At 44.0% G+C, this 15,967-nt stretch overlaps 1 protein-coding gene and 1 long non-coding RNA gene across 6 annotated transcripts; one reads left to right on the top strand and one right to left on the bottom strand.

Moving 5' to 3' along the window:
- Positions 1–3,699: 3,699 nt before the first annotated feature.
- Positions 3,700–15,957, bottom strand: LOC6535479 (probable G-protein coupled receptor No18). 5 transcript variants are annotated; one of them, XM_039375152.2, is made up of 7 exons: positions 14,182–15,957; positions 12,150–12,317; positions 10,837–11,310; positions 9,962–10,064; positions 9,237–9,362; positions 7,131–7,308; positions 3,700–6,189 (listed from the first exon to the last, which is right to left on the bottom strand). In XM_039375152.2, exons 3-7 carry the CDS (start codon positions 11,240–11,242, stop codon positions 5,269–5,271), a joined length of 1,734 nt encoding a protein of 577 aa, XP_039231086.1. In that variant the 5' UTR covers positions 11,243–11,310; positions 12,150–12,317; positions 14,182–15,957; the 3' UTR covers positions 3,700–5,268. The 5 variants fall into 5 exon arrangements, with proteins under 5 accessions (XP_039231086.1, XP_039231087.1, XP_039231084.1 ...); XM_039375153.2 differs by having other exon boundaries at positions 14,204–15,957; XM_039375150.2 differs by lacking the exon at positions 14,182–15,957 and having other exon boundaries at positions 10,837–11,345; positions 12,150–12,945.
- On the top strand, positions 6,184–9,861 carry LOC120321712. Its single transcript, XR_005561415.2, has 2 exons — positions 6,184–7,035; positions 7,091–9,861. It is a non-coding gene; the product is annotated as an uncharacterized LOC120321712 (long non-coding RNA).
- Positions 15,958–15,967: the final 10 nt, after the last annotated feature.

Genomic DNA, 15,967 nt, shown 5'->3' with positions numbered 1-15,967 from the left:
AAATCGTCGACAAAATCCATGGAATGATATTGGATGATCGGAGAATGAAAGTGCGTGAGGTAGCTGAGGCTGTAGGCATCTCAACTGAACGGGTACATCACATTTTACATGAATATTTGGACATGAAAAAGCTTTCCGCGCGATGGGTGCCGCGATTGCTCACACACGACCATAAGCGCAACCGTGTGACCATTTCAAAGGAGTGTTTGGCGATGTTCAACCGCAATCCAAACGAATTTTTGCGCCGTTTCGTTACCGTAGACGAAACATGGATCCACCACACCACACCAGAGACCAAAGAACAATCAAGACAGTGGGTTTCTCCGGGTGAACGTGCACCAAAGAAGGCCAAGGTGGGTCTGTCGGCCAACAAGGTCATGGCCACAGTTTTTTGGGATGCACAAGGTATCATTCACATCGATTACCTTGAAAAGGGTAAAACGATCACCGGCGAATATTATTCAGAGCTTTTGGACAGATTCGATATTGATTTGAAGCAGAAACGACCGCATTTGGCGAAAAAAAAAGTGCTGTTCCATCAGGACAATGCACGGGTGCACACGTGTGTAGTCAGCATGGAAAAATTTCATAAATTGGGCTACGAACTGCTACCCCATCCAGCATATTCTCCAGATTTAGCCCCCTGTGACTATTTTTTGTTTCCAAACATGAAGAAATGGCTCGGCGGTAAGAGATTCGGGTCAAATGAAGAGGTCATCACAGAAACAAACGACTATTTTGAGGGCCTTGAGAAAACCTATTATTTGGAAGGAATAAAAAAATTGGAAAAACGCTGGACTAAATGTATAGAGCTAAAAGGAGATTATGTTGAGAAATAAAACGCTTCTTTGACGAAAAAAATATATTTTATTCAAAAAGTCACGGACTTATCAAACGACCCTCGTATACCATATATCTCATTTCGTCTCATTCCGGCTGATATCACAGACATAATCCGCATAATCTGCATGCAAATATATGTAAATTTATTAATAGTTGTGTGTGTACGAACAGCAAGTTTTTGGAAACGAACAAATAAATAGACAATTCGAAAAGACAAAGCTCCAAAACAGCTACAGATTGGTTTTTCTGACATTTAATCTCTGTTTAAGCTTTGGCTCTCCGCTTAAAGGAGAGCTCTCCGGAATGGGAAGGACCCTCTAGTCCTGCGAACAATGGTTAGTGCGGGTAAAGTGAATTATTGATCAGTCTCAAAATTGAATTCGCAACTGCAGATACACTGTACTATACACCCCCGCCCTTCATATGTGTTTCAGATGTGTGTGTACTGCTTGTCTGTATTTATATTTAACCAGGACGAATTCAAGAGAAACCCCCGGAAAAGAGCAGAGTTGTGTTTGGTGCGCAAAGTAACCATAAATACGAACCCCGCCATTTCGTCATGAATATTTCATTGTAGCTACAGCCAGCTAGCAAGTCCCCATTCCCATCCCACAAATCCGCATCCATTCCGCGGGGAGCAGGTTCAGTTGAGGAGCCTCCAAATGGAGTTTTAAGACTCTAATCGAGCCCGAGCTCGAGCCCAAGTCTGAACTGTGCTAACATTAATTGATCGACTGAGTCGAGGAGGCCAAGTTGGCCCCCCAAAAAATCCAATTGGGTTGCAGAGTGGGCGGCACTTAAGGAGACTCATTGGAACAGTCGGCCCAACTGGGCCAGAAAACAACTTGACGGCGCAAACAAAGGAAGCCGGAATAAAACGAAAGTTCATTCGAAAAACATTTGCGGGGCATTTGTCATGAGAGTTGCGCCAACTTTTCCTGTCCCAAGCACTTGTTAAATGCTCGAAAGTATCGATGTATTGTTTTTGTCCTTGGTTTTTCATAACCCACAAATGCTGCGATGACATAACCGAAAATCTCGTGGAAGCAAAACAACATCAGCCCAAGGACCAAGGACCTGTCAACAGACGGCTGAAAATAGGATGTCGGCATGGCAGTCAACTCCATCCCAACCTCCACCTCCACCTCCGCCTCCGCTCTCTGCTCCACCTGAAGCAACGGCCATTTAATTTAACACATTACGCGATATCAGCCAACAAAGAGGTGGAAATGGTGAGGGCTCCATCCAAAAAAAGGTATAAAATCATATACTGGGAAACAGTGTTTTGCCTAAGGTATACCCTTTAATCAGCGGTACAAATACAAGTTGTGTCTAGGAGGCTCATTAAGCAAGCAACTTGCTGTTGAGTAAAATTTAATTTATTTATATCACTCATATTTGCATTTAAAATGTTTTCTTATTAATTAAGCGGGAAAGATTTCATTAGACTTCAGCCTCTAAAAGCCATAAAGTTATTGCCAACATATTTTTTACAGCTACTTCATATATAGAATCAAAGTACCCCTTCATTTTGGCTTTTGCAAATTTGAAACAAGTGCACAGCTCAAAATTTAGAAAATACATTTCATACACATTAGCATTATAAAGTGTAATTTTAAAATAAGAGCAACAATTACAAATCTCATTATTACGATTATTATGAATTATAATTGTAACAATTGCACCTAAGCTAAATATTTAATGATGCAATTTCAGATATCTAGATATGTTTTTCCAGTTTCGTATACCTCAGGAGCACAACATACCCCGTATTTGCGACAAGTACCGGCTATAAAAAGCCAAATTTACGTTTCCAGGTTTCCAGGTTTTCAGGACGTTGACAGGGGGCATTAAGGACGACCGTTTCCGCTGAGCTCGACTCGAAAGTGAAATGTGACAGCGAAATGTGTTGCAATTCATTAGAGAGCGGGTGGGTGGCCCCTTGAATCCCTTCCCTGCTCCATCCCTTTCCCATTCCTGCCCCATCTCTGTCCCATCGCCGACCATCCCGTCATGCTTTTATATTAGGCACATGTGTGGGCGGTCCTCCATTGTGAGTCCTGGGGGCCTGGGCATATGTAATTATGATGACCGCATATTTTTTCACGCCTTATTTCCAGCTAAATTAATGTACGCCACCGCACAGAAACAGCTGAACCGGAGTCGCACAGCCGTATTTCGGAATACCGAAGCCATTTTCCGGGTCTCGCTGATTCAGCGTTTCTTTTATATTTTTTTTAGCTTCCGTCCTCCTTGCCGTAAACAACTTAGTGGCGGCCACCGGGTTACCACTTGCAATGATAAATCACAAAAAATTAAGTCAAGGCTGCGCTGGGAATTGCGCTATGCAATGGGGTCTACTCCCACAGCGTTTCCCTCGCATTTCACCCGCATTTCCAATAAATTAAAACTTCTCTGCGCTTCAGCTAAGATTTTATCAACCGAAACTGGGGTTGCAGAGCAGACATTGAAGTGTTTAAAGATACTTATCAGCGGAGTGAAATAAATGGAAATGGTAGTCTTACTCTTTTAATATTCGAGACTATGTATGGTAAGTCTCCGAAAGAATGTCAACCCAGTCGTTGGCATTGTCCGTAATATACAAGGAACCCTATGTGGTTTAACTAGACAAATCTTTCCATGTGCTGCAGATAGCACGTACTACCGTCATTTTGAACGAGGAGACGTGTTCAGAAAATTGCACATAAAACTTTTGCGTGACAATTTATAGCCGAATGGCAAAAACCGCCGCTGAGAGTTGTGAGCATATTTTATATGTTCGGCATATTACCATCGTTTACCTTACCTTACCTTCCACCACTCCCACTTTTTGGGTGTAATAAAACTGCCTCTTGGTTGAACTTAAAGTTTATTAGTTAGGAACTCTTTCGGCTGGCCGATAGGTTCCTTACAGAGATCCATTCCAGGTGAACATTTATCAAGTACACATAGTTAAGCAGAGTCACACACGGTCACAAGTACTATATAATGGGTATGGCATATGTATAATACAACTATACAAATTAGTTGGGCTAAAACGCTTAACGATCCTAGTGCGCGCACAAAGGGGTTTCCAGAGGCCATCTAAACTCCCGGCAGGCTCAAGTGCAGTTTGAAATCCGGCCTAGTTTTAGTTACAGTTTCACTTTCGCCCGTCGAGGAGCACGGAGCACGGAGTGCCGTGTGCGATTGCTTAAACATTAAATGGGTTGGCCGGATTGGACTGGACAGTGGACACCAGAAACTGGACAGTGGACGCTGGACACACAGTGTACCGTGCCTGCGGGGTTAGGCCGGGCTTGACCGGACTTGGCCAACAAAGGATTCGCCAGACATGTCGTTGGCAGCTCACCACTATACAGACAAACTAGACGCACACAACAAAGGCATAAGGATGAGGACATCACCAACATCACCATCATCATCCTACTCATCCCAATGGTCAACAGTTGCCGTCGGGCAACAAAGACTCGCAAATACTATAATTTGTCTTTTGTTTCGTTTCGCTTCGGTCCGCTCGCCTCGCACAATCAACGCTTACTCTGGAAAATACTATATACTCATATAGGATTTGGATCTGGCAAGAATCTTAACTTCCGGACAAGTCCAATGAGTCTTGCGAAAAATGGCGCCCGTAAAGTGACCTTTAAGATACTGCTCGAAGTACGACTTGCAAAGCTTGAAAAGGCAGTCCATTTTGGGGTTTAAAAAGGCAATCTTTGCTAAAATCAATATTGACCGTAAGTATCTAAGTTTTACTAGCTGCGTTTGGCATAAAGGATGGATAGAGTGCGGCAAACAGCTTAGTGCCTTGCAAATGAATACTCATTTGGTGAGGTAGTTGCCAGGAGTTGGCTAAAAGGTCGCTGCATTGGCTTTGTTTCCTAAAATATTAGTTTCAATTTCTGGAGGGACATGCGTGGTAACTTTTGGTAATGTGCCTTAAACTATTTTCTATATTTTCTGTTTTTATGGGTATAAAGCGTGAATTAAATTCATCATCTTGAATAGATTTAATTATATGTAACAATGAGTTCCTCTAACGTGAAGAGTACAAATAAGGGGTATAAATAGTTGTACTTTTAAAATTCAATTTTATGTACTATCTGCACTCTAGTCTAGAGTGAATTAGATGCCCTTGCATTGGCACTACTTGTTCTGTTTTTCAAAAAGATTAACATGTGCGTAAGTAGTTCCCCCCACTTATTAGCACAAATCTGTTTTTGTAAGGTGAAAACAAAGAAGTCGATGAACCAGTACTGCGAAAAGCTAAGGATATGCCTGAGATATTTCCCCCACCACCCCCAAGTGAGCGTCGATTGTGCGACTGGGGACTGCGACTATGACACACACTTAAGTGTTCAGTGATTCGGAAGCCGGTTCTGAATCCGTATCCGTATCCGCGTCTGCATCTGCATCCGGAAACTAGCCACGGAACATGGCCAGGTGGTTGGGAGGACGCTTTTGCTTGCAAATGGGGCGACAAGTGAGCCGCCAGAAGGCAGTGCGAAAGTCCGGATTGTAGAAGGCGTAGATGAACGGGTTGATGGCGCAGTTGACCCAGCCAATCCAGGTGAAGCCGAACATGAGGTCCTCGAGGACGGCGGGTCGCGGCAGGAAGGGAATCAGCAGATAATAGACGAAGAAGGGCAGCCAGCAAGCAATTAGGCCGCCCATCACAATAGTCAGGGTCTTGGCGGTCTTGCTATCACGTTTCGTGGTCGAAACTCGCATTGGTATGCGGTGGTGATGGTTGGGATGGGTGTGATGGCTCTGGGAGCCAATGTGGTGTGGATGTGGGTGATGGTGGTCGAAGGAGGATCGCTGCTGCTTCTGCTTTTGCTGGGCCTCCGCCTCCAGTTTCTCGTTGCTGTCCAGTGCGGCGGTGTTGGAGGTGCTGGTGTTACTCGCATTGCCACCCAGGCAGGTGTCCGAGAAGGAGGCGTCCGTGCCCACGTAGTGCATGCCCGAGGGCGTGGAGTGCATGCAGGGTCCTCCATACTTGCAGCTAATTGCCGAGCAGTGAATGAGCGACGAGAGACGCGACACCTCGACCAGCTCGTAGAAGGTGGGCTGGTGTTTGAACGTTAGCGTTTTGTCCGCCACTTCAGCTCCAGGTCCAGTTCCATCTACAGTTCTAGAGGCAGAGGAGCACTTGGAACACTTGACGGACGACTGGTGTCCTTTGGCTGCATTCGTGGTGGCGCCGGGTGGGTCGTGCAGGGAGTTGAACCTCCAGCGAGACCTCCTGTTCGGCAGCCACTTGGTTGGCGTGCAATGATAGTGCTCCGACTCCGAGATGAAGTTGTCCCCATCCACATCGTAGTCCGCCGTGCGCTCCGAGTGCTAGTGGAGAGACAAAATGGAGGGAAATTTGTAAGCAGAGCACTGGCACAAACGTAAGGAATAATTTAGATTGCATGTCCGGGCATGGAGTTTCCGGATTTGGGTTGCTGTAATTACTTAGTTCCACTTTACGTCGCCTAATTTCTCCAATTACTTGAGGGTCTTGGCAGCAAACTCGCTTCACTTTTTTTTTTTATTAAACAAACTGGAGAGGGTATTTACAATTTGTATTTTAAAACAAGTATGCACTTTTTTAAAGATTCAGAATATGTTCTTATTGCATTTTCTTGTCATTATTGACCATGAGAACACACAATTTCTTTGAAGTTCAGTGCATTGCAACAAGCAAAAGATAAGTAATTCATTTTACAACCAAGAATTCATAGCAAACACAATTTGTGATTAGAAAATTAGTTAGGCTTCTGTTATCAAAGCTCAGCACTTAAAATATCACCTACAGCACTGGGCGATAAGTGCCAAGTACTCAAGTGGAATGCCCAGTGGGTATCTCAACTTAATGAAGATCTGCATTTGAAGTGTTGAGCACTCCTGCATTGCAACAAGCAAAAGATAAGTAATTCATTTTACAACCAAGAATTCATAGCAAACACAATTTGTGATTAGAAAATTAGTTAGGCTTCTGTTATCAAAGCTCAGCACTTAAAATATCACCTACAGCCCTGGGCGATAAGTGCCAAGTACTCAAGTGGAATGCCCAGTGGGTATCTCAACTTAATGAAGATCTGCATTTGAAGTGTTGAGCACTCCTGGATCTTTTTCCCCAGTGTCCGACAACTTAGTCCATGGCTAGCTGGTTAGCTGGTGAGCTGGTGAGCTAGTGAGCTGGTGAGCTAGTTAGATGTGTTAGGTGTGACATGATAAATTTCCGGACACATTTCAGGGAACGCAGAGGGACACGTACCATACTCGTATATGCTTACCGCATCGCGCACAATGCGCTGTCGCCGCGACGTGAGGACATAACCAATCTTAACGTAGACGTAAAGCATCACGGTGAGGGGGATGAAGAACGATCCCATCGCCGAGAAGACCACGTAGCCCTTGTTTTGGTTGTAGCGACAGTCCACGAACTCCGCCTGGTGCCGCCCAGCCTCGTACCTGCGAATGTGGATGTGAATGGCAAATTGAATTCCAGTTCGAATTGCATGTGGTTTGTGGGCTGGAAGGATGTGCCACCCAGGTTTGGTGGCTCTTGCGGTTGTGATTGCGGCTGGGGAACTGGGACTTGGGGAATGACAACTGGCTGAGTTAAGCCGTTCGCAATTCGAATTCAAATCCAAAACCCAAGCCAGACAGAGTAGTCCCTTCTGGAATCCTTTGGCTTATGCACATCTCAGGTGATGGTCATTCTGCCAACACAAACCGGAGCTGACTTTAAATCAATATGCGGAAGAAACCGATTCCAAGACAACAGAGCAGTGCCTTGGCCTACACCAAATGTGCCAAGTGAAGGAACAATCGTGCACTGTGGGGAATAGAGTAACAAATGGGTAAAATGTCACACACAACGACTGTGGTTGGCAAGCTTCGCGTCACTTCGGTCTTTTTATACCCATTACTCGTAGAATTAAACCCCTTAGAAGCGGTTAAAATTTGTTTTGGCTTACCGAAGCCAGTTTCGTTTGTTGTTGTTCCTTAAAATAATTCATTGCTGCATTGTCATTACTGCCAATGGAATTTTCCGGTGTAGTAATAGTCAACTGAATTATCTCCTTGTTACCCTAAATATGTATTACTCACGCTAATACAGGACCCGATACCAAAATATCCCAACACTATCATTGTATACATGTCACTTTGTTTGTATTTGGGCATTTACAAGACCTGAGTGGAAATAGCCCACTTTTCCAGAAAAAAACCTATTTTATATTCATTTATCTAGTGCATTAATCAGTCCGAAATTTAAGGTAAATTAATACAGTAGCTTCATTTGTAATAAAGCGAACAAACAATGCTTAAATCAATTAGGCGAAAGTCAAATCTAAATTATTCATTGGGCAATAACAAATAATAGATTTGCAACTAAAACAAACAGTTGCACCGATGCATTTGCAAACTATTTTCATAAAACTATTCCGCTTAAGGAATGAAAACGTGGAAGTGGCGCCATCTGCTGCCGCGTATAATTGCAATTTTCCCCCAGCACAAATTTTCGAAATTTTCCAATGTCCTGCAGCTGTGGCTGTAATTCGGCCTCAGCCCGTTTTAATGTGCCCTTTAAGCCGTGCTCTTCGGCTCCTGCAAAGGGGGCCAAACTAAGCCATGGCCAATGGCATTAAGGACATGCTGGCTTTGTGGTGCGTGTGAGTGAGTGTGAGTGAGTGCTGGTTAATTTGGGCGCCTGGAAGTATGCAACACACAAGTGTGCGGCTTGCGGGTTGAGAGAGTGTGCGTAGGTGAGAACAAAGCAAATGCGCCGCGGCAAACAAAGTCATTAACAACTCATTAAAACTTCAATGTAATGGCTGCACGACCAACAGCAAGAACGCAATTACGTAATGTTTTTTAGGCGCAGCCGAAGGCACAAATATAATATAAATACGCGTACGTATTTCAAGACCCTTTTGTAACACATTATCTATGCTGGGCCACCACACAGCCATTAGCCCAAAATAGAAGAAAGGGAAACAGGACTCCCAGCCGCAAAAAGCCACGAAATACGGTCACGCCTCCGGAAAGACAAAATTTGGTTAAAAAAAAAAGGGGGGCTCAATAAAAATATTACAAATTTCAATTTACACAGGAAAGACTCAAAACGATATTGCTACAATTACTTAAAAACATTACAATATATAAGCACATGTGCTTAAAAATTAAAAAAAAAGTGTTAAAAATATGTACCAAAAAAAAAAACATTTTTAATAATATTAAGTATTGATCAATATCATGTGTTGCCTGTACTCCTAACCATATTCAATGCGTTTAACTAAATGATTATAACATGAACGGTTTTCTTAGCAGATGAATGGCCGATCCATCACGGGTTACGGATAATTTTGCCCTCCATGCAGCTGGCGTTTACTTACCAGCCCAAATAGGGTGGACATGTGATTGACAGGGCCGTTATCCACACGACGAGAATCATGAGGAGGGCCAGTCGCTTGGAGCGGCGCTTCTTGGAGTACGTCAGTGGCTGTGTGACGGCGAGATACCTGCGAAATAAAAAGCAGAAAAGGGCGAAATATAAAAGCCGGGCCAATAAACGCAACGGAAATGGCCGGAGAAATGCTAAAAAAACAAAAGCCAAGCGGTCATATTGTTCGCAAAGCCGCAGACGGCTTTCTGGCCAGGCCAAAAGGCACACAACGCCAGTGGGCGTCAGTTATGTCCTGGTTCGGGTTCAGATCCATGGCTCCGGCTCAGCTGGATCAGCTCAACTCGGGAGCCACAACACAAAACTTGGAAATGCCATTAAAATGTAATTGAAACTTCCAACAAAAGCAAGCGGAGGGATGGGAACACGGGAAATGGGAAATGGGAATGGGAATCCAAGCCCAACCCAATCCTTGCTATTGTGGCGTCGCACACTCAAAGGATATGCACTGGGAATGGCCAGAACAACGGTCATGCGGCAATAAAAACGTCAACAAATAAATTATTTTGCACTGTTTTTGCACCTTGCCATGACTTAATCTAAGGACTAAGGACCAACGAACAAGCACCAAGGACCGTGGACTGCTGACTGCGGACGTGGACTGTGGCCATTGCTATGACATCAACGGCAAATTACGAAATTAGTTGGCCAACTCACCTGTCCAGGCTGATGGCGCAAAGGCTGAGGATGGAGCCGGTGCAGAGCAGGATGTCCAGCGAGATCCAAATGTCGCACAGTATCCAGCCAAAGCGCCAGGTGCCTGCAAAGAATAAATATTTGCGCCAAGCTTCAATCGGTTTGTGCACCTGGCCGGGATTAACGAGGCATTACACTAGCCGATCCTTGCATCTAAACCACTTTAAATTCTTTCTGGTATTGTTAAAGAAACAATAGCGAAACATTATCTTTAGTTTTCGTTTGGCTACGAATAAGACTCACACTTTCCTTTCACACTTTTCAAACTTTTATGATAAATATTCTTATATATATATTCTTATATATATATATATTATATATTCTTAAATATAAATAATAACTTAAACATTATAAATGTAAGACGACTACGATAAACATATTGTTTTCTTTGAATTAAGGTAAAATAACAGATTTTGTACCACTTAAAAGGTTTAAAATAACTTTTGCTTCATTCCAAATTCTGATAAAAATATAGACCGACCAACGAGTCACCTGATATTTAGAATTTCTGAATCAGAATTATCAAAGGTTTTCCATCGAACCCCATAAAACACTCGCACCACTCACAAGATGTTTTGCCATAAAAAATATGTATATTTTGGCAAAGTAGAAATTTTATAATTTTCACTCTGGGACTATTTTGAATCGGAATCGACCAAATGGGCTCCCCAATCGATTTGGGTAAATGTTTACTACCCGAACTTCCACCGGAGAGCGCCAAATAGTAAACACTGGCTTCGATTCCTTCTTCTTCGCGGCAAGTGTAATTCCCCCACAGAGCCATAAATCTTCAGCCATCGATGGGCATGGACAGGCCCTCCACTGCCACCACTCACCTGTTATGTAGAGAACCACCGATGGAGGCATCACGCAGGTCCCGACCAGCCAGTCGGTGATGGCCAAGTTCATCACGAAGCAGTTGGTGACCGTGCGCAGGCGGCGAGTGGTCAGGACGGCGAGGATGACAAGTGTGTTGCCCACCACGGTGACCAGGATGATGACCAGGAAGACGGCCACCGCCAGCGACTTTGGCCACGCCATGCTCACCAGGTAGGAGTTCATCGAGGGCACACCCACCTTCTCGGCTCCGGTGGCCATCACTTCGCCAGCTGGTGCCGCAGTGGCCTGGATGGACAGCAAAGTGGCATCCGAGGAGTTCGGGTTTCCACTGGCCACAGTCAGCGCTGTTGACAGCAGTTTGGAGTACGGCAGCATGACATCCGGATGTTCCAACGCCGCCATGCCGGCGGGTAACTTAGGCTCTTGGGGTGGACTTTATTCTCACTGAAGGCGACATGAACAAATTGATTCTGTGTGGGCGAAACGTAGGTCACTAATCAAGCGGCTGAAAAGGAAAAACTGGGCTAGGTACCGTCTGTACAGAAAACGCTCTGGCGTCATTATAAAAATGCTAGAAAAATGCCAGACCGGAGAACAGAGCGTCCAGAAGTGCATACAAATAATGGAATTGCCTGCGACCTTACACAATTTCCAATTACGGCCGGACTGTGGCCACATAAATTGCAATAAGTAAGCGTAATTGGCCTTGGACAGCACGCGAAATACACAAAATGGGGCAAAAGTAATTAGCGCCCATAAATTATGCCACCGAGCATGCATAGACCGAACAAAACACAGAAAAAATCATCGGAAAACTTAAATGATTCCCAATTAATATTGCCATTTACAATTCAATTTCAGCTCCGACCGGACCAGCCGGCAAATAGTCTCGCCCGAAAATCATATATTCGCCTATTCTCGCACTGCTCTGTTTATATCGCTCCAAAGACTGGAAATAAATAAATCAGGCACATGCTCCCCCAGAGGAATTCCTATGGTCAAGAATCGGAATCCCAATCGGAATCGGATTCTCTGTGCTGCCGGGCGACCTTCGATCGGATGACACTATAGCCAGTCTCCGCCGGTGCCCCCACTCCCGAAGTCTGCTCCTCCACGTCCACACCCGTAAGGCAAACAGCTTGAGCACACACTTTGGAACTGAGAGTACAATACGGGTGAATCAAAATACGGGTGCTCAAAACTGCATCTCTCGAAACAAGTATCTCGCACTTTATGCACGGTGCAAAACGGTGATATCTATCTATTCATACAAGATCAATAGGAACTGAAATGTATTTGCTTTGCTTACCTACCCAGCATCGGTGAGATATGCGCCTTCTTAAGTTTGAATTGATTTTATAAATAGATTGAACCGATAAGCCAGCGGGATTAACACTTAATGAGAAATCGTTTATTAGGTGTGTTCATTCCATAAAACACATAATTTTGCGGTCAAAAATAACACTTTTATAGTTCACTGTGGATAGGAGGATTACTAATAGAACATCGCACACGAATAAATAAATTTCATTCTTCCCAAAAACTTTATCATACAAGATTTCTCTTTGGTAGCAACTACCATTTCAACTGTTTGTAGTTTTGAATATTTGTCTTAAACGCATGGAGTTCCACTGATTTGGGCTTATTAATGTCACTGAAATGTTGGCCTTTCTTTCAGTTGCTACACTTATCACTGACTCCATTTCGGAATGGCCAAATTCGAATCGATCTGTAGTGGAACTTGCATGTGCGCTGTTTATAAATAGTTAAGTGATTAGTCTCCGGCTCTGCACAATAGGCTTTTGTGGGCAATGTAATGCCGCCATTTGTCAGCCAACGATGGGTCATAGGTCACGACATCGAGCAGGATCACTGGGTGGGTATGGGTGGTTGGGGGTGGTTGGGCGGCTAGGTCAAAGGGTGGATGGGCGAAGAGGTCGATGGGTGGGCGGCCCGAAAGTTTCTTATCCACACGCACAGCTGCCGTTGCCGTTGGCACGCGTTGATTACAAACTGACAGTTGGCTGTCGGTTGTCGGTTGTCGGAGCGTCCAACCTGAGATGCTGACGATGCTGCTCCACCCAGCCCCCTCTACCCCTCTCCCCACCCACCGACCAGCTGCTCCAGCATTCTCGTAGACCGGGCCCAGCCCCATTCCCCTCCCGCTCCACACGGAGCAGGCAACGTAGCGTATGCGCGATATTTTTTCTCATCTTTTGTTGTTGCTCTTCTTTTGTGTTGTCGATTAAAGTACACAAAAGTCGGCAGGTCGAAAATTCTTCCAATGCTTTACATTTTTTATATCTTTCGGTTCATACTGTTTGGATTTATTTTTTGCTGTACTTTGCCATTGTGAGACATTTTTGGGTTTAAGGGTATATTTCAACGACAGATGATTTTATATGCTAGCTATCTTAGTCTTACCAACTAGGTAACTAGTTTTATTAAGTTTAAACTGTCAATATTGACATGATCACATTTTGCGAAACAAGGGGTTAAAACGATCTTTAAGATAAACAGACCATTTTTATCATATCTACGAGGGCATTCCTACTTCGGTCTACAGAACTAGCTCTATCATAATTTTCGGTATTTATTTTGTTGCTGTTGTTTTATCACGCCGCACACACACTTGCTCGCATTTGTTTGAAAAATATTTAGAAAAATCTGATACAAAATTAAAAATCCGTGTAGATGGGAGGGGACTGGGGGCCCAAACTGACTAATCGAAGTGCTTAGCGCGCGGATTAAGTGCAAACGCACACCCAATTGGCTACATTAGATTTTCGCACGACCAGATTCATTCATAGAGATGAATCACCTAGCTTTGGCAGTACCATGCAGACAACGGGCCCCAAAAGTAATGTGTCCATAAAAATTAACGCAGGAAAGAAAGGTGTATTACGCAGAGGTAACAGCTGCCAGTGAACCCGGCGCTTGGTGATGGCAGTTGGTTGGGTGGTGCGGTGGTTCAGTGGGTTGTGCTATGCTGTTGGACAGGGAGCGTGGGCTGGGCGCAGTTACTGCCAGAGTCTCATTAATATGCAATCCGCAATTAACCGGCGTATCCATTTGATTAGATCGCGGCGGGTGAATCCGAGCAGACCAATCCAAATGTCAGATCGCAGACTTAATGCACACAAACACATTCACTGGTACATAAACACAGTCACACGAAACGCGACAACCTCATTAGCTTGGCTTTTGGCCGCAGATAGCGGGCAGTTAATTGATAAATTTATCAGTTGATTGCGGCCAGATGTTCGGCCAAGATCAGCGAAGATACATATCCATATCAATATCCATATGTGTATGCACACATTAAAACACACTTTTCGCACATTTAGCGTTTCGAGCTCCTACATCACGTTTGCCACGGATTTCCCCGACCTTTTGGCTTTTGGTTTTTGGCTTTTGGATTTCGACTTCTGGCCCTGGGCTCTTGGCTTTTTGGACTTTTTTGACTTTGGTTTCTGCCTGGGCTTTTGCGGCCAAACGCCAGGACGTTCCGTGAGCGACTGAAACTGAAATGCTTGTGGGCCAAATAACGCATTTGGCTAATTTGCCAGCGCGTTTGTGCTTTTGTGCTCGCTTGTGTGGGTGTGCGTGCCGCGCTGCTGGCTGTTGCGTTGTGTACTCAGAGGGCTCACTGTACAAGTCGTTCGCGTTAATTTCGTTCCTCCCCACTTGTATTTCATTTTTTGTGTACTTCTCGTTGGAAAACGTATTAATTATGCATTTTCTTTGAGCTTGTCAGCAGGATTCGTTCTAAGGACCGTGCGACACTCGGTCGAATGAGCAGCCAGGAATTAGATGAGATGAACTGGGCTCAGTGCGGAATTAGGAGTATTTCGTGGGGACATTGGTTTCACAATCAGATGGTAAAAAAATGGTGTGTATTAAATTGATAACGGAAAAACACCATCGCGGAGAACAAGTGATTGTTGTCTATTGAATATACATTTGTAGATTTTAAAAGTTATGAATAAGATGTGCTGTAAACATTTTTTCACCGTACAAATGTCACCCCTCCGAATCCCCCAATTGTACAAATATTTCTTAGTTCCATAATTTTTAAGTTTACTGCAAAACATTAAATAGCACTCTGTCATCTATGATATTTAGAAAATATTATTATTTTCATGAACTTCTTTGCAACTTGCTATCATTGTTTATAGAGATTTCAAGTCATTAGAAAGTAGCAGGAAACCCTTTTTAATAAACCATATAACTTAAATCATAAATTTCACAATCTATTCCCAATTATGGCCAAATGGAGTCATTTCCGTGTGCGTGTATGTGTGTCGGTGGACAATGACATTCAGTTGAAAGGGGGCGTGGCAGGAGGTGTTGACGCGCAGAAATCGATCGTGCCCATTTTGGAGCTGTCACTCAAATTAAGCACATTAAAAATCCATAGGGATTTCAACACCCACATGTCGCAGTCGCCGTTTATGCCACTCCCCCCTGCCCCCATTTGCCCCCTGCCACGCCTCTTTCATGTGCAACTGTATTACACACGCACAGTGTCGAGTGACACGGCTGTGTGTGCTCGACAAACACACACTCGCTTAGACAATGCTAATAAATTTTCGTTTTATGAGCATTTGGCTTTTAATTACCGAACTAAACTTAAACGCCGCACTATCACCAGCATGCCTGCTTGTGTGTGTGTGTGAGTATTTTATTTGTACAACACGCTTGATTTGGCTTGATTGATCTACGCATACTGGCAAGTTGATAGATATGGGTCTTTGGGACTTTGGAGGAAAGTAATGCCAATTGTTGTCATAGGCGCACAAGTCGTAAAGTTCAATTGTATTTTCCTTCGAAATTGCGGCCATAACTGGTTGAGCAGCACCATTTTCCTGCTCCACTTACTCCGCCGCGCACTTTGTGCAATGCAATGGAACATTGGCGTCCATTCAAACGCCTAGTTGACCACTGCTGCTTTGGCTGACTGACAGGAGCACTTATTGGTGGCAGATAGACGGATGTAACCATTTGGTATTGTATTGCTTCTTTGTTGGTACCACAAATGATTATGATGATGTATACAAAAATAATTTAATATGCGGTGGAAACAGTTGGGCAGTTCTTAGCAAAACCAATAAAGTAAGCTTTGTT

The sequence above is a fragment of the Drosophila yakuba genome, chromosome 3R (assembly GCF_016746365.2).
Source record: "Drosophila yakuba strain Tai18E2 chromosome 3R, Prin_Dyak_Tai18E2_2.1, whole genome shotgun sequence".
Classification (NCBI taxonomy): Eukaryota; Metazoa; Arthropoda; class Insecta; order Diptera; family Drosophilidae; genus Drosophila; species Drosophila yakuba.
The sequence above is the reverse complement of the archived record's forward strand: the minus strand, read 5'-3'. Positions and strand labels throughout refer to the sequence as shown.